Genomic DNA, 17,981 nt, shown 5'->3' with positions numbered 1-17,981 from the left:
TATTTTTATTTATTTTTATTTTATGTGTATGAGTGTATTGCCTGCATGTATGTAAGTGTACCCATGTCATGCAGTGCCTGTGGAGGTCAGAAGAGGGTGTCAGATCCCCTGGAACTACCATGTGGGTGCTGGGAATTGAACCCGGGTCCTCTTCAAGAGCAGCCAGTACTCTTAACCGCTGAATCATCTCTCCAGCCCCAACAATAATAAAGTTTTAAAAACGACTGTCTATAAATCATTCTGCTTTTACAACTAATTACTAAATTTTGTATTTGTTGCTTTTTTAAAAAAGTATTAATTACCTTCAATGAAAATTTTTAAACTCTGAGTGGGTCCAAGTTCAATTCAGCTCTGAAACCCCAAGCTATAGTGACATGGCATTGAGTGAAAAGTTGATAAAATAAAATAATGCTTGTTATTTTTGTGACAGAAATGTAGCTAGAAGAAAATTTTCTTTTCATAAATTGGAAATGTTATACAGAGATTCCTAAATATCTGATGTTTGTAAATAACTTATTGGTGACTAAAACTTGTAAGAACAGTTTTGTTTTGGTGTGGATGAATGGTTTACTGATATTGTTACTTGTTTTCTCTGCCTACATATATGATAGCTTATTTGTTTGTATTTATATATACACACATATATGTGAAAATTATGCTTGAGAGTTTGCTTTGTTTTTAATTTTGTGCTTTTGAGAGTTGTGATCATTTTAAGTTTAAATACAAAGACTGCCACCCAAAATACAAACATTGTCTCATTGCAAGTCAGCTTTTGCTATTTAACATGAGTGATGTTTTCATGTCACCACTGAAATCTTTTGAGAGCAGAACTCCTACCGCCTTCATAGAGATGTGAGTGTTGCCTTTCTTTTTTTCTTCCATTGTTAGTTTTTCATACTGCGTTTCACTTAGATTTTTATCGACTAGAAGTGGGGAGAAGCTGCAAAACCCACGACACGGCAGCATTTTGCCGGCTCAGTTGCCAGCTCTGGACCTCATCTCTCACTCTCTCTTCCTCATCTGTCAGATAAGGAGGAGGACAAGTTTTAAAGTAGACATACTGGTGACAGGTGTGTCGAGGCTGGATCTTACCCTTGGACCCAGCTTTCAGTCCATTTAAGGGCATTTCTACTGGCTGTTCCATTATTTCCCAGACATCTGTAGTTAAAGGGACCTCAGCGGTGGGTGGCTCAGGGAAGGAAGTCTGGAGGGTGAAAGTGTGGGTCACAGTCATAGACCTCACATGGTAGATTGCTGGCATTGTACCCCACACTGGTAATGACTGAACACAGAACCCTTCGTCTCCCCAACTGAAGGGTTAGGCAGAGTCAGGATATACAGAGCCTTCAAGGCCACATGGAAGATCCCATTCTATTTTATCCTATGAGCAGCACCATCTATAAGAAAAGATTTGAGCACATGGTGGTAGGATCAAATTTGCATGTTTCAAAAGACCTATGTGTCCTTTCTTGACAGAATGATATTGGGTAGAAACAAATGAGATTAGACAATTTGTAGATAACAGGTTACTGTGGCAGAAGTCCAGTTTGTGTTAAGGTGGTGGAGACAGATGTAGACAATAGGGGGAGCTTAAGGGATGTGTTGAAGAGTGATGGGAAGAGAGGAGGCCTTCTGTGCTGAGTCAGGCATGCAGTGCTCATAGAGTGGGGCCTTTTTCTGAGAGGTTCAAATTGGTGGGTTGTGGTTGGTTTGTTTCTGAAGAGCTTGTTGCTTGCATGGAACCAGAACTTAGGAGAGATCCAAACTAGGTGTGAATTTCATCAGAGGAAATTCCCTAGGAAAAGTATTGAGGCCAAGTGCAGGTAGAATGTGATGGAGAGAGGATCAGAACTGCCTTTAAAGAGCTAAGACTCAATTTGGCGAGGGTCTGTCCACAGAGCCAAATATAATAATTCAAAGACTTTTAATCAAACAAGGCTTTGCAAAACCGAACTTACACTGTTCAAATTGTGGACTCATTTAGATTTTAGCTTCATTCAAAACCCTGTGGTGACACTGGGCTCAGCGACCACCATGCACCGGTTATCCATGCCCGGTTTCCTCTTGGGCAGATGCCGTAGAGTACAAAGCATGGAAGTTCAAGGGCGGTGCACCTAGACAAACGTCGGCCCTCCCATGTGCTACCTCTCACACTGGGCCCTGGTTTTTGTTGTCTGTTTTTTTCTCTGAGCCAGGTTCCAACCTGTGGACTGTGGTAAAGAATATTAAATGATGCAGTTTTAAGTCACCAAGCATAAAACAGATGCCTATCCATGATTCATTATTTACAATGTCTCGCCTTAGGGTAAAGTATTCAAACCACCAAAATTTAAGTGATTTTTATGAACCCAGAAATTGTATCAACTTTTGAAGAACTGATGAATACGTTGACCAGAATTCCTTTATGGCTCTCTACTTCTGAAAGTAGGAAGAGAAAAATGATTCTGTGTTGAAGGCAAAGATAAATGCTACAGAAAATATCGTTTCTTTTAGTTTTTACTCTTTCTGAAGGCATGGTCTCAGAGAGTGCTGGAAATTCAAAGTAGAATAGAAGTGTGTGGGCAGACACATGGAGGCTCTGGTGAATGTTTGCTTTGCTTTTTTGTTTTGTTTTGTTTTGTTTGTTTTTAATGCCCTGGATAGCAAAGTACCAAGAATGGCACTAGGTGGCTGTCCCTGTTGGAGATGAGTGGACTCTTAGGTCAGAGCGTCCACACAGATAAATGCTAGTTTGACATGTGAGAAAAGGCTGTCCTTTTCTCCTGTATGTAGCTCTTCTGTGGCCTGGCCAGTGGTTTGGTTTTTGTTGTTGTTTTGTTGTTGTTGTTGTTTTTACTTCCATAAAGAATTATATATATTTTAATATTTATTATTTTTTATGTGTATGAGTGTATTGCCTGCATGTATGTAAATGCACCCATGTCGTGCAGTGCCTGCAGAGGTCAGAAGAGGACATTGGATCCCCTGGAACTGGAGTTAGCTGCCATGTGGGTGCTGGGAACCAAACCCAGGTCTTCTGCAAGAGCAGCCAGTGCCCTTAACCGCTGAGCCATCTCTCCATCCCCATAAAGAATTTTTTGAAACAGCAACTATAAAGATAATTGTTTGATTTTATTTATTGGTTTTATTTTCCCCATCCCCTTTTTTCTAGGATTATGACAGTTTCTTTGAGGCAAAGGAAAGCAACACAGTCTTTTCATTCTTGGGCCTGAAACCACGGTTGACATCTAAGGTAGGTTAGTTAATCTTTCCATACTCCTGCTTTAGAGGTTCTGTTACTTGAATGGTTCATATGGACTGAGATTGAAGGAGCTAGAGGGATGCAGATCTAGTCCCCTAAACCTTTTGTCTTTTCTCTCTCTTGGGGCAGTGTTAAACACTTTTCTCTCCAATGTTTAACTTGCTGTAAATCAGAATTAGTTTACTTGCAATTTATACCCCTGTTCTTTGAGAAGGCATTCAAAGTAGCAAAATCACTCACTAGTTCCTGTTTAAATTCAAAATTTATGTGCCCGCTCACCCTTCTGTGTCTGTGTGTTCCACGTTTGTGGATTCATCCACAAATTGGACACAAATTGAAAGTATCTGGAAAAAAATTGCATCTGGATTGAACATGTACAGATTTCTCTTGTTTTCATTTCTAAAAATACAGTCTACACCTCTTTACAGAGACTTGGGGTATTTGACATGTTACAAGTCATCTAGGGACGCTCTGAAGCAGGTGGGCAGATGTGCACAGGTGATGTGTGGCTGCTGCACCCCTTTACTTTAGAGATTTGAAGATTCACAGATCCCAGGGAGGACTTGGAACCAACGCCCAGAGATGCCAGCAGACAGCAGTACTTTAAGCTTTTTGAAAGAGCAGATGCAAAGCCACATTTGGAAGGCATCTGCAAGATCGAACTTGAAAAGCAGGCTACAGTTCCTAAACCACTCAGAATATTTGAAAAGCCCTTTTATTATGTCATGTCTTTTGAAAAACATGAACCCAACTAAGTTTGTCTCACATTCAGACTTAGTGACAATGGGTATTTACACAACCTTATCAAGAACATAGATTACTTTCGAAATAAAAAAAGGATAGTTATTAAGTAAGCCAATAGTTTTGTTATTTTAAAACACTGGTTTTATGATTATAAAAGTAATTCACACTCATTTTTAAAAATTAAGAAACTTTAAGATATACTACCCAGAGCTGATACATTGACATTTTTCCATTTTTCCTTACAGTCTTTATATACATTGTTACCGAGGCTTGGCTATATTTCAAGTTGAAGCTGAATTCTAAAGTGTCTACTTTTAACACAACTGAAAGGGCAGTACATTTCTGGGGACTCTGTTGTCTGTGATAGGCCCTTTGAGGCTGCCCCTGGTAGGTGCTGTCTCTGGAGCACCTGTGGGAGGAAGGCAGAGGCCATCCAAAATATAAATTATCCAGCAGCACCTGTGGTGCAGAGCCAGCATAAAAACTTGCTTTGTTTTTACATCAATAAGTCCACAGATGGTTGTGGGTGGTTCCTATGTGCTTGTTTTCAGAAAAGGCAAACCCACACAGAAAGTATTTACAGGTTCTTAAAATATTTTTATGTCAGATATCTGAATGCTTGTTAGGAAAATTAGGGTATTCATATAACATGTTTTACCCAAAGATATTAGACAATCAAGATTTATCTTCAAAGAAATAGAAAAAACTGGGGCAGGAGCCTGCTAGTTGTATAAACCCAGTGGGCACCATTGTCTGCCTCAAAATGTCTTAGAAAATACTGTGTATTTGCCATCCGTGTTCTCATTTCCCCCAAAGGTTCCTTAGAGATTCTGCGAGCTGTTGTTTTTCTTCTTTAGACAATAGGCTGGAAGTATAGCTCAGTCAGTAGACTTGCCTAGCAAGCATGAAATCTGGGTTTGATTCCCCAGGACTGGAATAAACTGAGCATGGTGGCACACACCTCTAATCCCAGCACTCTGGAGATGGAGGCAAGAGGGTCAGAAAGTCAAGGTTATTTTCAGCTATATAGCAAGTTCCCTACCACCCTGGGCTGTAGATGCCTGCCACAACGTCTGTTTCCCCAAACTGAAATCGGACCAGGAGACCCTAGGCTTGTGCCCCTCAGGAGTGTCTTTATTGGAAGCTCAGCATTTGATGTTCACACAGAGTTTACATATGAGAAGTGCTCAAGCAGTGCAAAATACATAGGCATGTTCCCATCATAATAGTAAGAAAACAGTACAGCATGCCCAAGACCATGGCCACTGGCCCATAACAGACCTCCTTTGAGGTATGCAGAAACATAAGGGGGGGCGGGCTATCCACCTGCCCTGGCATCCGAGGGACAGCTGTCTAATTGGTCTATTCCCAGCATCCTATGAGCAAGCTGCTCCCTTCTCAAACCTCCACATCAAGGAAGTCAGAAGAAGTCTGTTAACTCATAGTGAGCCAAGTGCCAGGAGCCTGTTAACTATTAGTGAGCAGAGCACTATTGTCCTTAAGGGACCAGAGGGGTCACTACACTGGGCTACATGAAATCCTGTCTCAACACCACCCCCCCCACTATATTTTCTGTAGCATTTCTAAAGACCTTATGATCTATGCAGTATCCATTCCATATGGTGGTTGGACAATGTGAAAGTTGGTCTCATTGAAATTGGTCACTCAAAAGGCAGAAAAGGCCTGGGAATGACTATTCCTGGGTAGGAACCCTTGGGACCACAGTACATGTATCTGTACCACTTGCCAACAGGAACCACCAGGGCCTTAGAGTACAGTAACAACACATATTTCATGTTTATCTAGAGAAGTGGAGGTGTAGGAACAAGTGAGCGTGTCCCACCTTCCAGTCACTGATTTTTCACCTTGGTTATAATTTGTTACACAGTCTGCAGTTTAAGGTTTGGATAAAATGGTCACAGATGTAAGGTACCAAAAGATGAATGCCCCCTTCTTCTCTACTCTCCTACCTCTCTGCAGCATACACACAAAGAAAGCTAACCAGGAAGCACTTACGGCCACCATTAGCATCTGTAATTGCCCACACTGTAGGAGAGTATGTTGATGAGCCCTGTAGGCAAGTGTGTGTAGACTTTGACTGGGGTACTATCCAAAGTGGACAGAGTGAAGAAAGGTCAGAGGTGGCCTAAAAACCACACTGGCTTTGGATTCATTGTTTGTCCTGCATAGAACTTTTTAAAGTGAAAAGTAAATGGGTTGCTCATATGTAAAATTCAGGTTTCTCTCCCCATCAAAGCTGGGAGAGATGCAAGTATCAGGCAGGGGAAGCTGCAGCAATGGCTGGCTGCCGGTGTTTCCCTAAGTGAGGAAATGGCACTAGTCACCAATGTAGAAAGCCAACAACTTGGCTATTCCTAAGACTCCAAGCAGATCCTGTTATCTAAATGACTGCTTCCAGTCCCTACTATTCAGGGGTGATTTTCAAAATATGTGGCAGCTGGTGGCACCACACACAGGTCTGTCATAGCTGGAGCAAGTTGCAGTGGCCTCCTGGTGACTCTCATTTAAGTTGGGTAGTAGGGAGGGCTGAGTGCTTGGCAGTTGGGGTGGGGATGCTTTCTAAATGATGTGGCCATTCTGAGGCTGTCATTAGCCAGCACCTCTGCACACCCTTGGGAGCTCACAGCCGCCTGCTGTGGAGTAGCACAGTAGAGGAAGGAGACTCATGGCTGCCAAAACGTAGGGGTTTCCCTTACGTGTTTGGCAGCTTGGATGTGTGTCATTTAAATCTGGGCCCTGACCCTGAAAGCCAGGATTTGCTCCTGTCAGTCATATAGCATGAGGTATGACCTCCCACACCTCTGTTCCTGACATTTAAAAAATAACTGCTAAAGACAAATTTTCTTATCAATGCAATGCAGTAATCGGTGCCTTTTTTCCTTTATTTTAAATAGCCTGAACCTTAAAGAGTGAAAGGTGACGGAGATGCATTTTGGAGCACCCTGTGGTACTCAGCACACACCTGCTTACCTGATGCATCACTGTGACAAAAGCCACACGAATAATCAGTCACTTTGCCTGACCTGGAAAAGGTGTTTTTGGAATATGTGGGAATAATGGGGATTGCTTTAAACCAAATCGGGACTGTGGTGGGGAATTCTTTTATTTTCTGATTTGCCTGAGGTTGCCTCACTCAGCTGAAAGTACTGTCAGCTCTTACAGATCTGCTTCCTTAATGACTGATAGATAAAGGGGTGGCACCATCAGAGAGAAAATGTTGACTCTGCTCTAGGTTTTATTAGATACCAGAATTGCATAAACCCATTCTTCTTTAAGCTGCCTGAATCGAATCTCGAACTTTTCCAGACTGTTCACTTCTCAATCAGGAAGAAGAAAACAGTGTTGGCTGACAAAGGGCACTGAAGGTTTTTGCTGCAGAATCACAAATGTCACTGTTGTGGTGCTTTGTAATAACACCTGCTGAAAAAGTTAGCTGCTGTAGACCCCTTCTCCGTTTCTGTCCCCCAGGCTTTTGCAGATGCCTCTAAAAACCACTGTTGCAGTGTTGCATGATCACAACCAAGTTACAGGGCAGAAAAGAATTGCTGTTCTGAAACATGCATGCTTTTCTATCTCTTGCAAGGGGAAAGTTTCACCTAAATGCTTAAGACTGCTTGAAAGATATTATTTTAATAAGTGCACTAATTAGACAGTAAATTAACAGAAAAGTTGTCTGATTAGGATACGAAGGTGTTTTTGATCTTGCGGTTTATTTAACACGAGTGCACATTTTTTGATGCAGCCCCCCTGAGTAACCGCTGCTCTTATTCTATTTTCTGAAGGGGTTCTATTTTCTTGAGAAAGGAGTCTCTCAGCTAGATATATTTTATGAACCCTTGATGAAGCGTATTAGAAGACAGCAGTACTGCTGGGGCTCTGGCTCAGCGGTAGAGCGCTTGCATAGCATGCACAGGGCCCTGGGCTCAAACTGCAGTGCCACAGAAAGGAAAAAGAAAGCTGCAATACCACTATACAGTGAAGTTTCTCCCGAGTTACCATTGTTTCTTTACTTTCTTTGTTCGTATCTCAGATCAATTCACAGTCTCAGACTTTTAGAATACTGTAGGCACACATTCTTGTTCGATGAATGAGCACAAGTGAGATTTCAGAGCCCCTTAGAAGGGAAAGAAGCTGTCTAGAGAGTGACCCTGACTGTCAAGAACAGTCCCTGTTCCCATTGGTTGGAACTGGTGAACACTTTCCAAACTTGTCAGAGCAGAGGTTACTTCTCTGTATCCTTTCATATTTTAATTTTTAATTGTCAGACATAGATATAGCCTTGACTAGGATGAACTCAGGGCTGACTGAAATCTCTACCTGTCCCTAGCAGCCTGATGCTGAACCTTTCATTGTGAGTCTGAGAAGGAATTAGAAGAGCAAATGACTTGTGCTCCCTCCCGTCCCCCAACCCACCTTGTGCTTTGCTAAATGTGGACTTTCTGCTGATCTTTTTGAATGCTAAGGCTGAAGTCTTAGCCCGAGACTTGCAGTACTACTACAGCTGGGCAGTCTTCATGAATGAACAGATGCCCGATCCACAATTTTCTCTCCAAGAAAAACTTGTTGTCAAATCATGAATGTTACTGGTTAGTTGGTATTAAACAAGATCCAGGTCACATTCCATTTGATAAATCCCAGGGACTATCCAGGATTTTTTTTTTTCTCCTCTAACTGGGTACTGTGTTTGAGTTTGTGAGTCTTCTGACAAGACACATTTCTGTTTAAGATAGAATGAGTTAAAAAAATTTCCAAGTTGTGATTACCCAGGTTACATTTAGTCTGCTCTTGCCAGTGGGTGCCAAGAACCAATTCAGTAAGGTTATGTTTGCACATTCTAAGCTGTAAGAACAATATATTTATGAGACAGAGAAAGCCACCAAATTTTGTCTTAGAAATTTGAATTGACCATGCTGTATGTAGTATGATTATCTTAAACATACTCTTTGGATAGTGTGCTTAAAAATACTACTGCATTTGCAGGTCATTTTCTTACTATGAATTTTTGTGGTGAAGTTGGGGAATCATCAAAGAAATAAGCTAATATATTTTAAATTGGTTTCTGTTTTATAAATTTAACTCATCATTCATGTGTTTTAGTATCAGTGAATTCAACACCAAACTAAGTATTTTTGTGTTTTGTTATTGAAGGTACCAAAGGCGGCTTCTGGGTTTTTTTTTGTGGGGTTTATTTTAATTTTTTGGTTTGTATGATTTTATTGTAGGGTTTTCTTTTTCTGGAAATTTTTTCATATAAGAGTTTTTCTTTTGTATCAGGGTCCATTTCAATCTGTATAATTGTTTTTATTTCAGTGTTTGTGTTTGTCTCTAAAGGCATTGGTGAAATCTCACGTTTTCTGTTCAGCATTAAAGGAGAATAAATTCCAGAAAATGTGCATTCTGAAACTGGAGTTGTTTCCATCTGTCCTCACACATTTTCTGAATTTAGTTCTGGGTTTGGCTGGATTCTTTCTATTTAGTTACGAAGCTGCTTCCGCTGCCATCCATGGAAACAGAAACTGCTGTAACTATGTAGAGTTCATGCGACCATGGAGAGCATCCTGTGGTCCTGCCTGAGCACACTGAGAGGAACTGAGGGATCAGGGCCAAGGCAGAACTTAATCAGGTACTGGGCTGGTCCAAGTGGACTGTGTGGTCTCTAGAGTATACTGAAGCCGCACTGGTGACTTGACCCATGCTGGTTACAGGAAACTTGAGTAGCCAGGACTCCTCTCACCTGGGCTCCCTTTATGCCACCTCTAAAAGCAGAAAAGCGAAACAAAAATAACATTTCTGGAGTCAGTGTCTGAGTCTGAGCTCCTTACAGAACTATCGCAAACCTTAAATAGCAGGACAGATGGAGAAACGGACCAAAGAGAACAAAGCTGTCACTGGCAGAAATGTTTTACCTCATGAGACCAAATCAGCCAATAGCCCTGCCTGCCTATCACCCAAATTCCCAGTGGTTTCCTAGTTCTAGATGTGCAGGGCAGGTTAGCATGGTCATCCTTTCTGTCTGCAGGTATGGAGCCCTTACAATGTGATGGGTCCTATCTGCACAGCACAGTAGGATGCCAGAAACAAAACGGAAGCAGCAGTTACAGAAGTGGTCAGTGACAGAGAGGTGGTTGTCAGCCCTCGAGGCTGCAGCTCATCAGCAGAAATGTTGCATGTTCTTCTTTTCTTGTTAAAATCCCAACTTTTTAGATTTCATACACGCAATGAACTATGTATACATATGTATACACACATCTACTGAAGTATAACGAGTAATGATAACCCGCATGCCTGCCGCCTGCCGCCTGCCGCCTGCCTTATTGCCTTTCCACTGAGGTGCAGGTGTGTTCTTCCCTGGCCTCTCTTTCTTCCTGTCTACTAAAGGGCGCCCCACCCTGTATTTGTGTTGATTGTAGCCTTCCTCCTCCTAAGCATGTGGTCTCCATGTGTATATCCTTGAAGAAGAATAAACAGAATAAATCAGATACAGTATTTATCCCTTCCTTTTTATTTTCATTGCAATGGGAGTGTTCACTGTTAAATATTATTCCTGTGTATGATTATCTCACAGTTTTCCTTTGGATTGCTAATTATTGAAGCACATCTTTGTTTGGAACTGAAAAAGGAGATGCTGATGTGAGCCTCCTTTTATTTGGCCTCAGTGCACATATGGAAGAGCGGACCCACACTTTCAGTAGAGCTGCTGGCTGTGCAAATAGGAGCGGAGCACACCATCAGCTAGAGAGCTGCAGTCAGATTGCCTTCTAAGTGGATGTTCCAACACTCTGCTAACATTTTCAAGACCATAGCTCCTGGCCAACCTTGGGGACTGTTAATCATGTTGTGCCAAGCTCTGTCATATAAAATGTATCTCACTGTGGTTTCATTTGGAGTAATTTTTATATCATTAGTAAGTTGAACATGCCTGTTGTGGGATTTCACTGTCTTTTAAATTTTGGCCTACTTGGTTATATCTTTAGTTATTAAATTTTGTATGTATATTGCCGGGTCTTGAACCCAGAGCCTTGTGCAAGTGATAGCTCAGTCCCTTGTGGATTTAGTTATTCATTTAAAAATTCTCTTTATATTTTTATTGGTCAATTATGATTTAACTTTAAAAAAAAAAAAAAACACTGTGCGATTGAAGCAGGACTCTGCACATGCTAGGCAAGTACTCTACCACACACTGCACCTCCAGCCCTGTTAACTGTAGAAGAGAAGCACGATCAGGAATTGAGTGTTCTGAAGCTATTTCCAGAAATATGAAAAACACTTGAATATTTATTCTGTTTGTGGGTAATAATGTTTCATGCCTATCTTACATGCCTTCCTGTGTGTGGATTTCTAGCCTGGACAGTTATCTGCCGTGGGGTGCTTTCAGAACTTTGTACTCCCTCAGTTTCTTCTGCAAAGCCCTTTTAAGGCTCATCAGTTAATTTAGCAGGAAATCGATGTCATTAATATTATGATTTAGTTTTCTCTTCCAGGTTGTCAGCAGAAAGGTCACTATACAGACCTTATGTTCCTGTATGCATCTCTCAGTATGCCAGCATACAGTAGATCTGTGGTGGTAGGCCAAACATGATGTGGCACTTCAAAGAACAGTGAAAATATCTTTGCTGAGTCACAAGCATTGCATTGAACTGAGCTCATAGTCCCTCAGCTGAGTGAAAGATCTGTGTGGCACTAAGCGTCACCAGGGTATTGTGGTGGCGGCAGCTTACGTCTGAGTAGAACTGCAGGAAGCTCCAGTGCGGGCCTGGTTTCTGGTCCTGATAACTCAGGAGACCTTGTTGGTAGGCTGTGGACACTGATATTCAAAAGTATAGAAACTTGGGTTACAGTGAATAGAGCAGAGATTTATACGATCTTCTTATAAAACAGCAGTTTATACTGTTACCATACTTCTTTGTATAAAAATCACTGCAACCAGGCTTCCACTAAAAAATCGTAGAGCAGACATCTGTCTTCATCGTTGCAAAAGCTGAAGCTCTGCAGTTCAGAACAGTGCTGCCATGATACTAGCAAGCCACACGAAGCTGTCCTCTTCGTGTGGACGCTTAAAGATCTCTTGAATAACTTTTGTATTGGCTGCGTATTAAAATGATACTATTTGAACGTATTGTTAAATGTTTAAATGACTTCACCTTTTTCCTTTTCTTAAATTGTCTGTTTGTACAAGGCTTGCTTATGTTCCTGCTGGATAGCACTGGTCCATATCACTCTTTTTACTTGAATTTACAACAGTAATAAATACATTTAAAATATTTTTGAGTTTTGGCAAAATTCCTTCTTCATTTCTAATACTGTAAGAAAATTTGAGCATCTTTGGAAACATAATTTTCTGACACCATTGCCAAAATGAATGTTTCATTTTACTTTTTGCCCCTCTAGCTTGAAGCTTTTATGTGTGTGTGTGTTTTGTGCACATATTTTTGAGTTTTGGCAAAATTCCTTCTTCATTTCTAATACTGTAAGAAAATTTGAGCATCTTTGGAAACATAATTTTCTGACACCATTGCCAAAATGAATGTTTCGTTTTACTTTTTGCCCCTCTAGCTTGAAGCTTTTATGTGTGTGCGTGGAAGTTGGCCTGAGTCTTAATTAGGTTACAGTGGCATTTTGAATTTTTCTTTTTCAAAAAGGGGCTGGTACCTAAAAACAAATTCTAAGTCCATCACTCTCAAGTCCAGCCTTGGCAGACAAAAGGAAAATGAGGAGGAACCCAATGGAGGGATGCTTTTGGTAGTTCTCGTCAAGAAATTCCAGAGGACTCTGATACGAACATACGAAATTTGCCGTTTTGACTTTTTCCAGCAGTCTCCTCTCCTTACTCCCAGGAATGGTAAATCACTCTTAAATAGTGTGCCCCCAGGAAGGTCAGCACCAGCTAGCAAGAGCAGCAGAAGTGTGGACAGCGGCAGTGTTCTGTCTCCAGCATGGTAACCTGAAGAATGACTCCAGCTGCAGCTTCCCCCGTTGACTGGCCTCTCGATTCCCAAGCGTCATTTAGCATTCAACTGCATCCTAACCATGGATGAGGAACTGGATGTTGGCAGGTTTCAGTTACATATTTAGCAGCTAAAATGACTATAGCATTCAGACCTGTGGACAATTTCTGAACAACAGCAAGAAACCCTTTCTCCATTCACAAGTCACCCAGGGCTCCGGGTTGCCTCCCAGTGAAGGAGACCAGAGCCACTCAGCTCTCCAAGAGCAGCTTTACCAGAACCCCAGTGTGCAAAGAGTTACATCTGCAGCAAAACAGACAGAGGAACTGCTGCAGTCTAGACAGTGCAAGGACGACAAGCCCATAGAGTTCTCTCTCTCTCTCTCTCTCTCTCACTCTCTCTCTCTCTCTCTGTGTGTGTGTGTGTGTGTGTGTGTGTGTGTGTGTGTGTGCTCGCACATGTGTCCTGTGTGTATCGCCTGTGGTGCTGGGGTTGAACCAGGCCCCACATATGCTAGAGAGGCATTTTGCCACTGCCACTGTGTCTCTGGCCTGTAGGTTATATTCATTCTCTGTAATTTGGCTTATGTTTTTTAGTTGGTGAACAACTGAGAGGAGAAAAAATGTCTTTCTTGTTTCAGAAATGGTGTAATCTCCAGTTCATACTTAAATGCATTATTAAAAAACAGACTCATCTCTTAGATCATTTCATGGAGCAAGTTACTGATCGCGAGTTAGTGTTTCTGTCTGCACACTGCTGTTGAAGAAAGTGTACTCTCTGTAACCCACCTGTGGATATACATGCTGACTGCTGACTGTCTCAAACCACTTCCTTAGTGTGCTTCCTTCATTGCTTTAGGCTAGCTTTGTACTAAGAGGGTCCTTGTTGTGTGTCGTCTTTTCCTTCTGGATAATGAATAAAATCTGACTATAAAGTCAGATAAAATATATGTAATATTAGCGTGTGCTCAGCAATCTATTTGATAACTCACTATGTGGGCATATGCTAAGAAGTTCAATTTTTTTCTTACTGTATTACTCAAACTTTGATTCCTTCTATTTTTTTTTTCTGATGACAGCTACAAGTTGATAAGTTTGAAATATGTTAGTCTAAGATCAATCAGGAGACGAGAATCACACAGGGATTTAAACAAGAGATAATAGAAGGAATTGCTAAGCTCTGGTGAGAATGCCCATCAAATACAAGAAAACTTTAGTAGCAATGGGAACACCCCAGGAAGAATGACCATGAGGAAAACTGGCTTTCAGATGTCTTTGGAAGAAGTATAGTTTTGCACCTGAGTGACAGGAAGTTCTCTGAGCAAACGGGAAGACACAATCCTTGGGGAGCAACAGGGGCCAGCCAGGCACACGGGCAGCTGTGTTTACAGAAGCAGTATGTTGCAGTGTAGAAAGGAGGCTAGAGCATGTGGTGTCCATGCTGAGAGGTTGCACAGGCCAGGCCGAAGCTGCCAGACTGAGGGACCATGTGTTCTGCAAGCTACCCACACTGCTGACCCACTGCAGCAGTTTGATGGAGAGCCCCTTTCACATCTAGTGCCCTTTTGAGAACTCTGTGAGAAGGCTAACATCATGCCCCCTGCAAGCTTGATGCGCTTGTCTCCATTACTACAGGAATAGCCATTGAAAAGTGAATCTGGAGCTAAGATACACTAGATGACTAACATATAAAAGTGTTCTGTAAAAGCAGTCTTTTGTGACATCTGGAATTAGATGTGTTCATTAAGAGCAAAAATGATTATCAGTGTTTGTAAAGCATGGGTGAGTCAGGTGAAAATGTCTATTAGAGAAAGTACAGATGCCTTGCTGGCAGAGCTCTTTGGGAGGTACACCATGATTAAGCAGAGGAAGGACTAGTCACAGATACAAGTGTGACTGGCAGATGCAAAGTTTAGGCTTCTGGTCTGATAACCCTTACTTTGATAGCATACCCAGTTTCATAAAGCTGTTGAAATTTCATTTCAAGCTGGGTACGGTACACTTGTGATCCCAGCACTTGGGCTGAGGCAGAAGGATTGAAAGTTCAAGTCTAGCCTGGGCTATATAACAAGACCTGATCTATTTTTTAAATATTTTATTATTTTTATTTTATGTGTATGAGTGCATTGCTGGCGTGTATGAAAGTGCACCCGTGTCGTGCAGTGCCCAAGGAGGTCAGAAGAGGGCCCCAGATCCCCTGGACTCAGAGTTAGGATGGTGGTTAGCTGCCATGTGGGTGCTGGGAACTGAACCAAGGTCTTCCACAGTTAGAACAGCCAGTGTTCTCAACTGCTAAGCCATCTCTCCTCAGTGTATTTTTTAAATAGGAAAAAGAAAAAATTAGCTTCAAGAAAATACAGTGCTGAAGTTTGTATTTAAAGCTTATACAGTGTTGGGGCTGAAGAGGTAGCTCAGCAGTTAACACCGACTGCTCTTGCAGAGGAGCTGGGTTCAATTCCTGGCACCCACATGGCTGCTAACAACTGTCTGTAACTCCACTTCCAGGGAATCCGATGCCTTCTGACCTCCTCTGGCATTGCACAACATGGGTGCACTTACACACATGCAGGCAATACACTCATATACATAAAATTAAAAAAATACAATTAAAATAAAGCTTGTATGATGACTCCTCATGTCATCAGTTATTCAGATGATAAGTACTAACCTATTTTTAGAGCATTGACCTTAGCCTAGTCTTAATCTAGTCCCTTGAATACCGAAACAATAAAGCAAAGAACATGATAGTTCTAGAATATAAAGGACTTGGCTATTAGCTCTCTTTGATTTTTTTTTTTTCGATGTATTATGAGTGTTTTGCCTACATGTATGTAAGTGTACCACATGTGCAATGCCCACAGAGGCCCGAAGAGGGCACCAGATCCCCTGAAACTGGAGTTAGGAATAGTTGTTAGCCACCATATGGGTGCTGGGAACTGAACCCCAGTCCTGGAAGAGCAACTGGTGCTCTAAACCAAGAAAAATTAAAAAACAAAACAAAACAAAAAAAACCACCTCTATAGACTCTGACCTGGTCACCGAAAAGGTCTAACCTGAAGTGGGAGACAAAACGGGGGTTATTAGGAAATGGCAGGTGGGAGATCCAGTGAAAGTGTGGACCCCAGACTCCATGCAAGGTGCCTAGTGATTGGGGGCAGGGAGGTAGATCATTGATCCTGCCACAGACCCTTCCTTTATTAACTTTAAGGAAGCACAAAGTCAAAAACTGTATTTTACTGAGATAGTAATTGCTTGGAGTGATGGCTGGGTAGGAAATGCCACTCCCACCACTCTTCCTGTGCTTGAGCCATCATGCATGTTTTGTGTGTCTTTTCTGTTTTCATTTTCTCATAGGTACCTTGGGATTTGTGTGGCATCCAGACATGTTTACTAAGTCAGAAGTAGCAGTTCAATATTCAGAGTGCCAGTTCTGCACATCACTGGGCACATGAAAATCACTTCAAGGGTGGCATCACACAGCACTGCCACCATTGGGGGAGTGTTCATCCCTCTGGGGGGAAAGGTGCTGGGTGAGGAGGCTGCTCTGGAGGCTCTGCACCCATAGGCTCTTTGGTGTGGACTTTGTAGATGTCTCCGAGTCAGTGCTTAGTGATGTTAGTTCTGCAATGTTCTGCAAGCTGACTCCTCTTACCCCATAAACCCTGCGTTTGTCACCCATTAGCATCTCTGCCAAGGACAAATAGGGAAATTTAAGGCTTGATTTAGCCTGATTTTTTCAATAGCTAAGAAGGTTACTGCCAAACCAAAACCTGACGCTTTCATAGAACTATCCACTTTTTCAGTATCATTGAAGTCTTTTGTTTTCATGCATTTTTTAACCCTTAACTGGCCAGCTAGTTTCACTAATAACCTTTGGGTTGTAGTTCTAATTGCAAAAGTACCCTGGTCTTCCTGGCCTCCTTATTTACTCTGTCTCTCAAGTCAGAAACCAATAAAAATTCCCTTTAGAAGTCTGATAGTTCAGCAGTTACTAGACATGGTCTTTATATGAGCGAATTGCTGTTCAGTATTTTTTGGGGGTAGAACAAGTGGGTGGATGGTAAAAACAGCATGTTCTCTTCTTTTACAATAACCTTGATTATAGTCAAAAAGACGTTCTACCTAAAATTAACTTCAGCCACATTGAAAGCTGTTGGGAAATGACTGTATATATTAAGTGCAAGATTGAGAAAGCTCTGGTATTTTGGTTGAATACATGTATATATACGTGCATACACTTGTAGTGAATAGTCTCAAGTTTTAGTCTACTCAGTCACGGAACAGATGCAAAGAGCTGTCTTTAAACAGGGTATTCATTCCACTTACTCAGCTTTAGTTCTGGCCTAGCCATTAAACATGACCTTCAGCAGTGAGATATAAAATGTGGGAATTAGAAAGTCGGGAATGAGAAGACAAAATGAGTAATGAGGATAGCAGAAGTGGAAGTGCGGGAATGGTTAGTGTTGCTATCACAGAGAACAAACCACAGGGACAAGGAGGCAAGCTGTGAAGCTGGAGAGATGGGTGAGCGGTTCAGGGCATGTACTGCTCTTGCAAAGGACTAGAGTTTCATCCCCATGCCAGTGGCTCACATCCACCCGTAACTCCACCTCCAGGGGATCCAACATCCCCTTCTGGCCTCCATGGACACTACACTCACTCGCACATACCCACACACAAACGTACACATCACATGAAATAAAATTTTTAGGGAGGTAATGCTAGCTATCATCAAAAAAGAAAAGCTCAGCTGACAGTTCAGTGGGACATTTGTCACGTTTTAAAATTAAAACAGTCGCCTGTATTTAGTCGTGTGGAGGAAAGTTCATAAAGGATCAGACTAAAGACAGATTTCTCACCCTGTAAGCCTTCAAAATTCTTCCATGTAGATCCTTATTTCAAAATAAGAATAATTTAAACTTACAATTAGCAAAATTTTAAATTAGGAAAGTACTGGGCGTTGTGAGTAATGAGTATTCAGGGTATCTCCAGGAGACCAATGCACCCTTCCATGCCTGCTGCTCTCCATGG

At 41.7% G+C, this 17,981-nt stretch overlaps 1 protein-coding gene across 1 annotated transcript in view; it reads left to right on the top strand.

Moving 5' to 3' along the window:
• The window catches only part of Sh3bgrl2 (SH3 domain binding glutamate rich protein like 2), a 62,234-nt gene extending 51,103 nt beyond the window's left edge, over positions 1-11,131 (top strand). Inside the window, exons 4-5 of the mRNA XM_008827172.2 lie at positions 3,152-3,232; positions 6,901-11,131. Coding sequence (XP_008825394.1) covers positions 3,152-3,232; positions 6,901-6,912 — 93 coding nt within the window. The 3' untranslated portion in view covers positions 6,913-11,131. The remainder of the gene's footprint in view (positions 1-3,151; positions 3,233-6,900) is intronic.
• The last annotated feature ends 6,850 nt before the right edge of the window (positions 11,132-17,981 follow it).

The sequence above is a fragment of the Nannospalax galili genome, unplaced genomic scaffold (genome assembly GCF_000622305.1).
Source record: "Nannospalax galili isolate Female #2095 unplaced genomic scaffold, S.galili_v1.0 scaffold613, whole genome shotgun sequence".
Lineage (NCBI taxonomy): Eukaryota > Metazoa > Chordata > Mammalia > Rodentia > Spalacidae > Nannospalax > Nannospalax galili.
The sequence above is the reverse complement of the archived record's forward strand: the minus strand, read 5'-3'. Positions and strand labels throughout refer to the sequence as shown.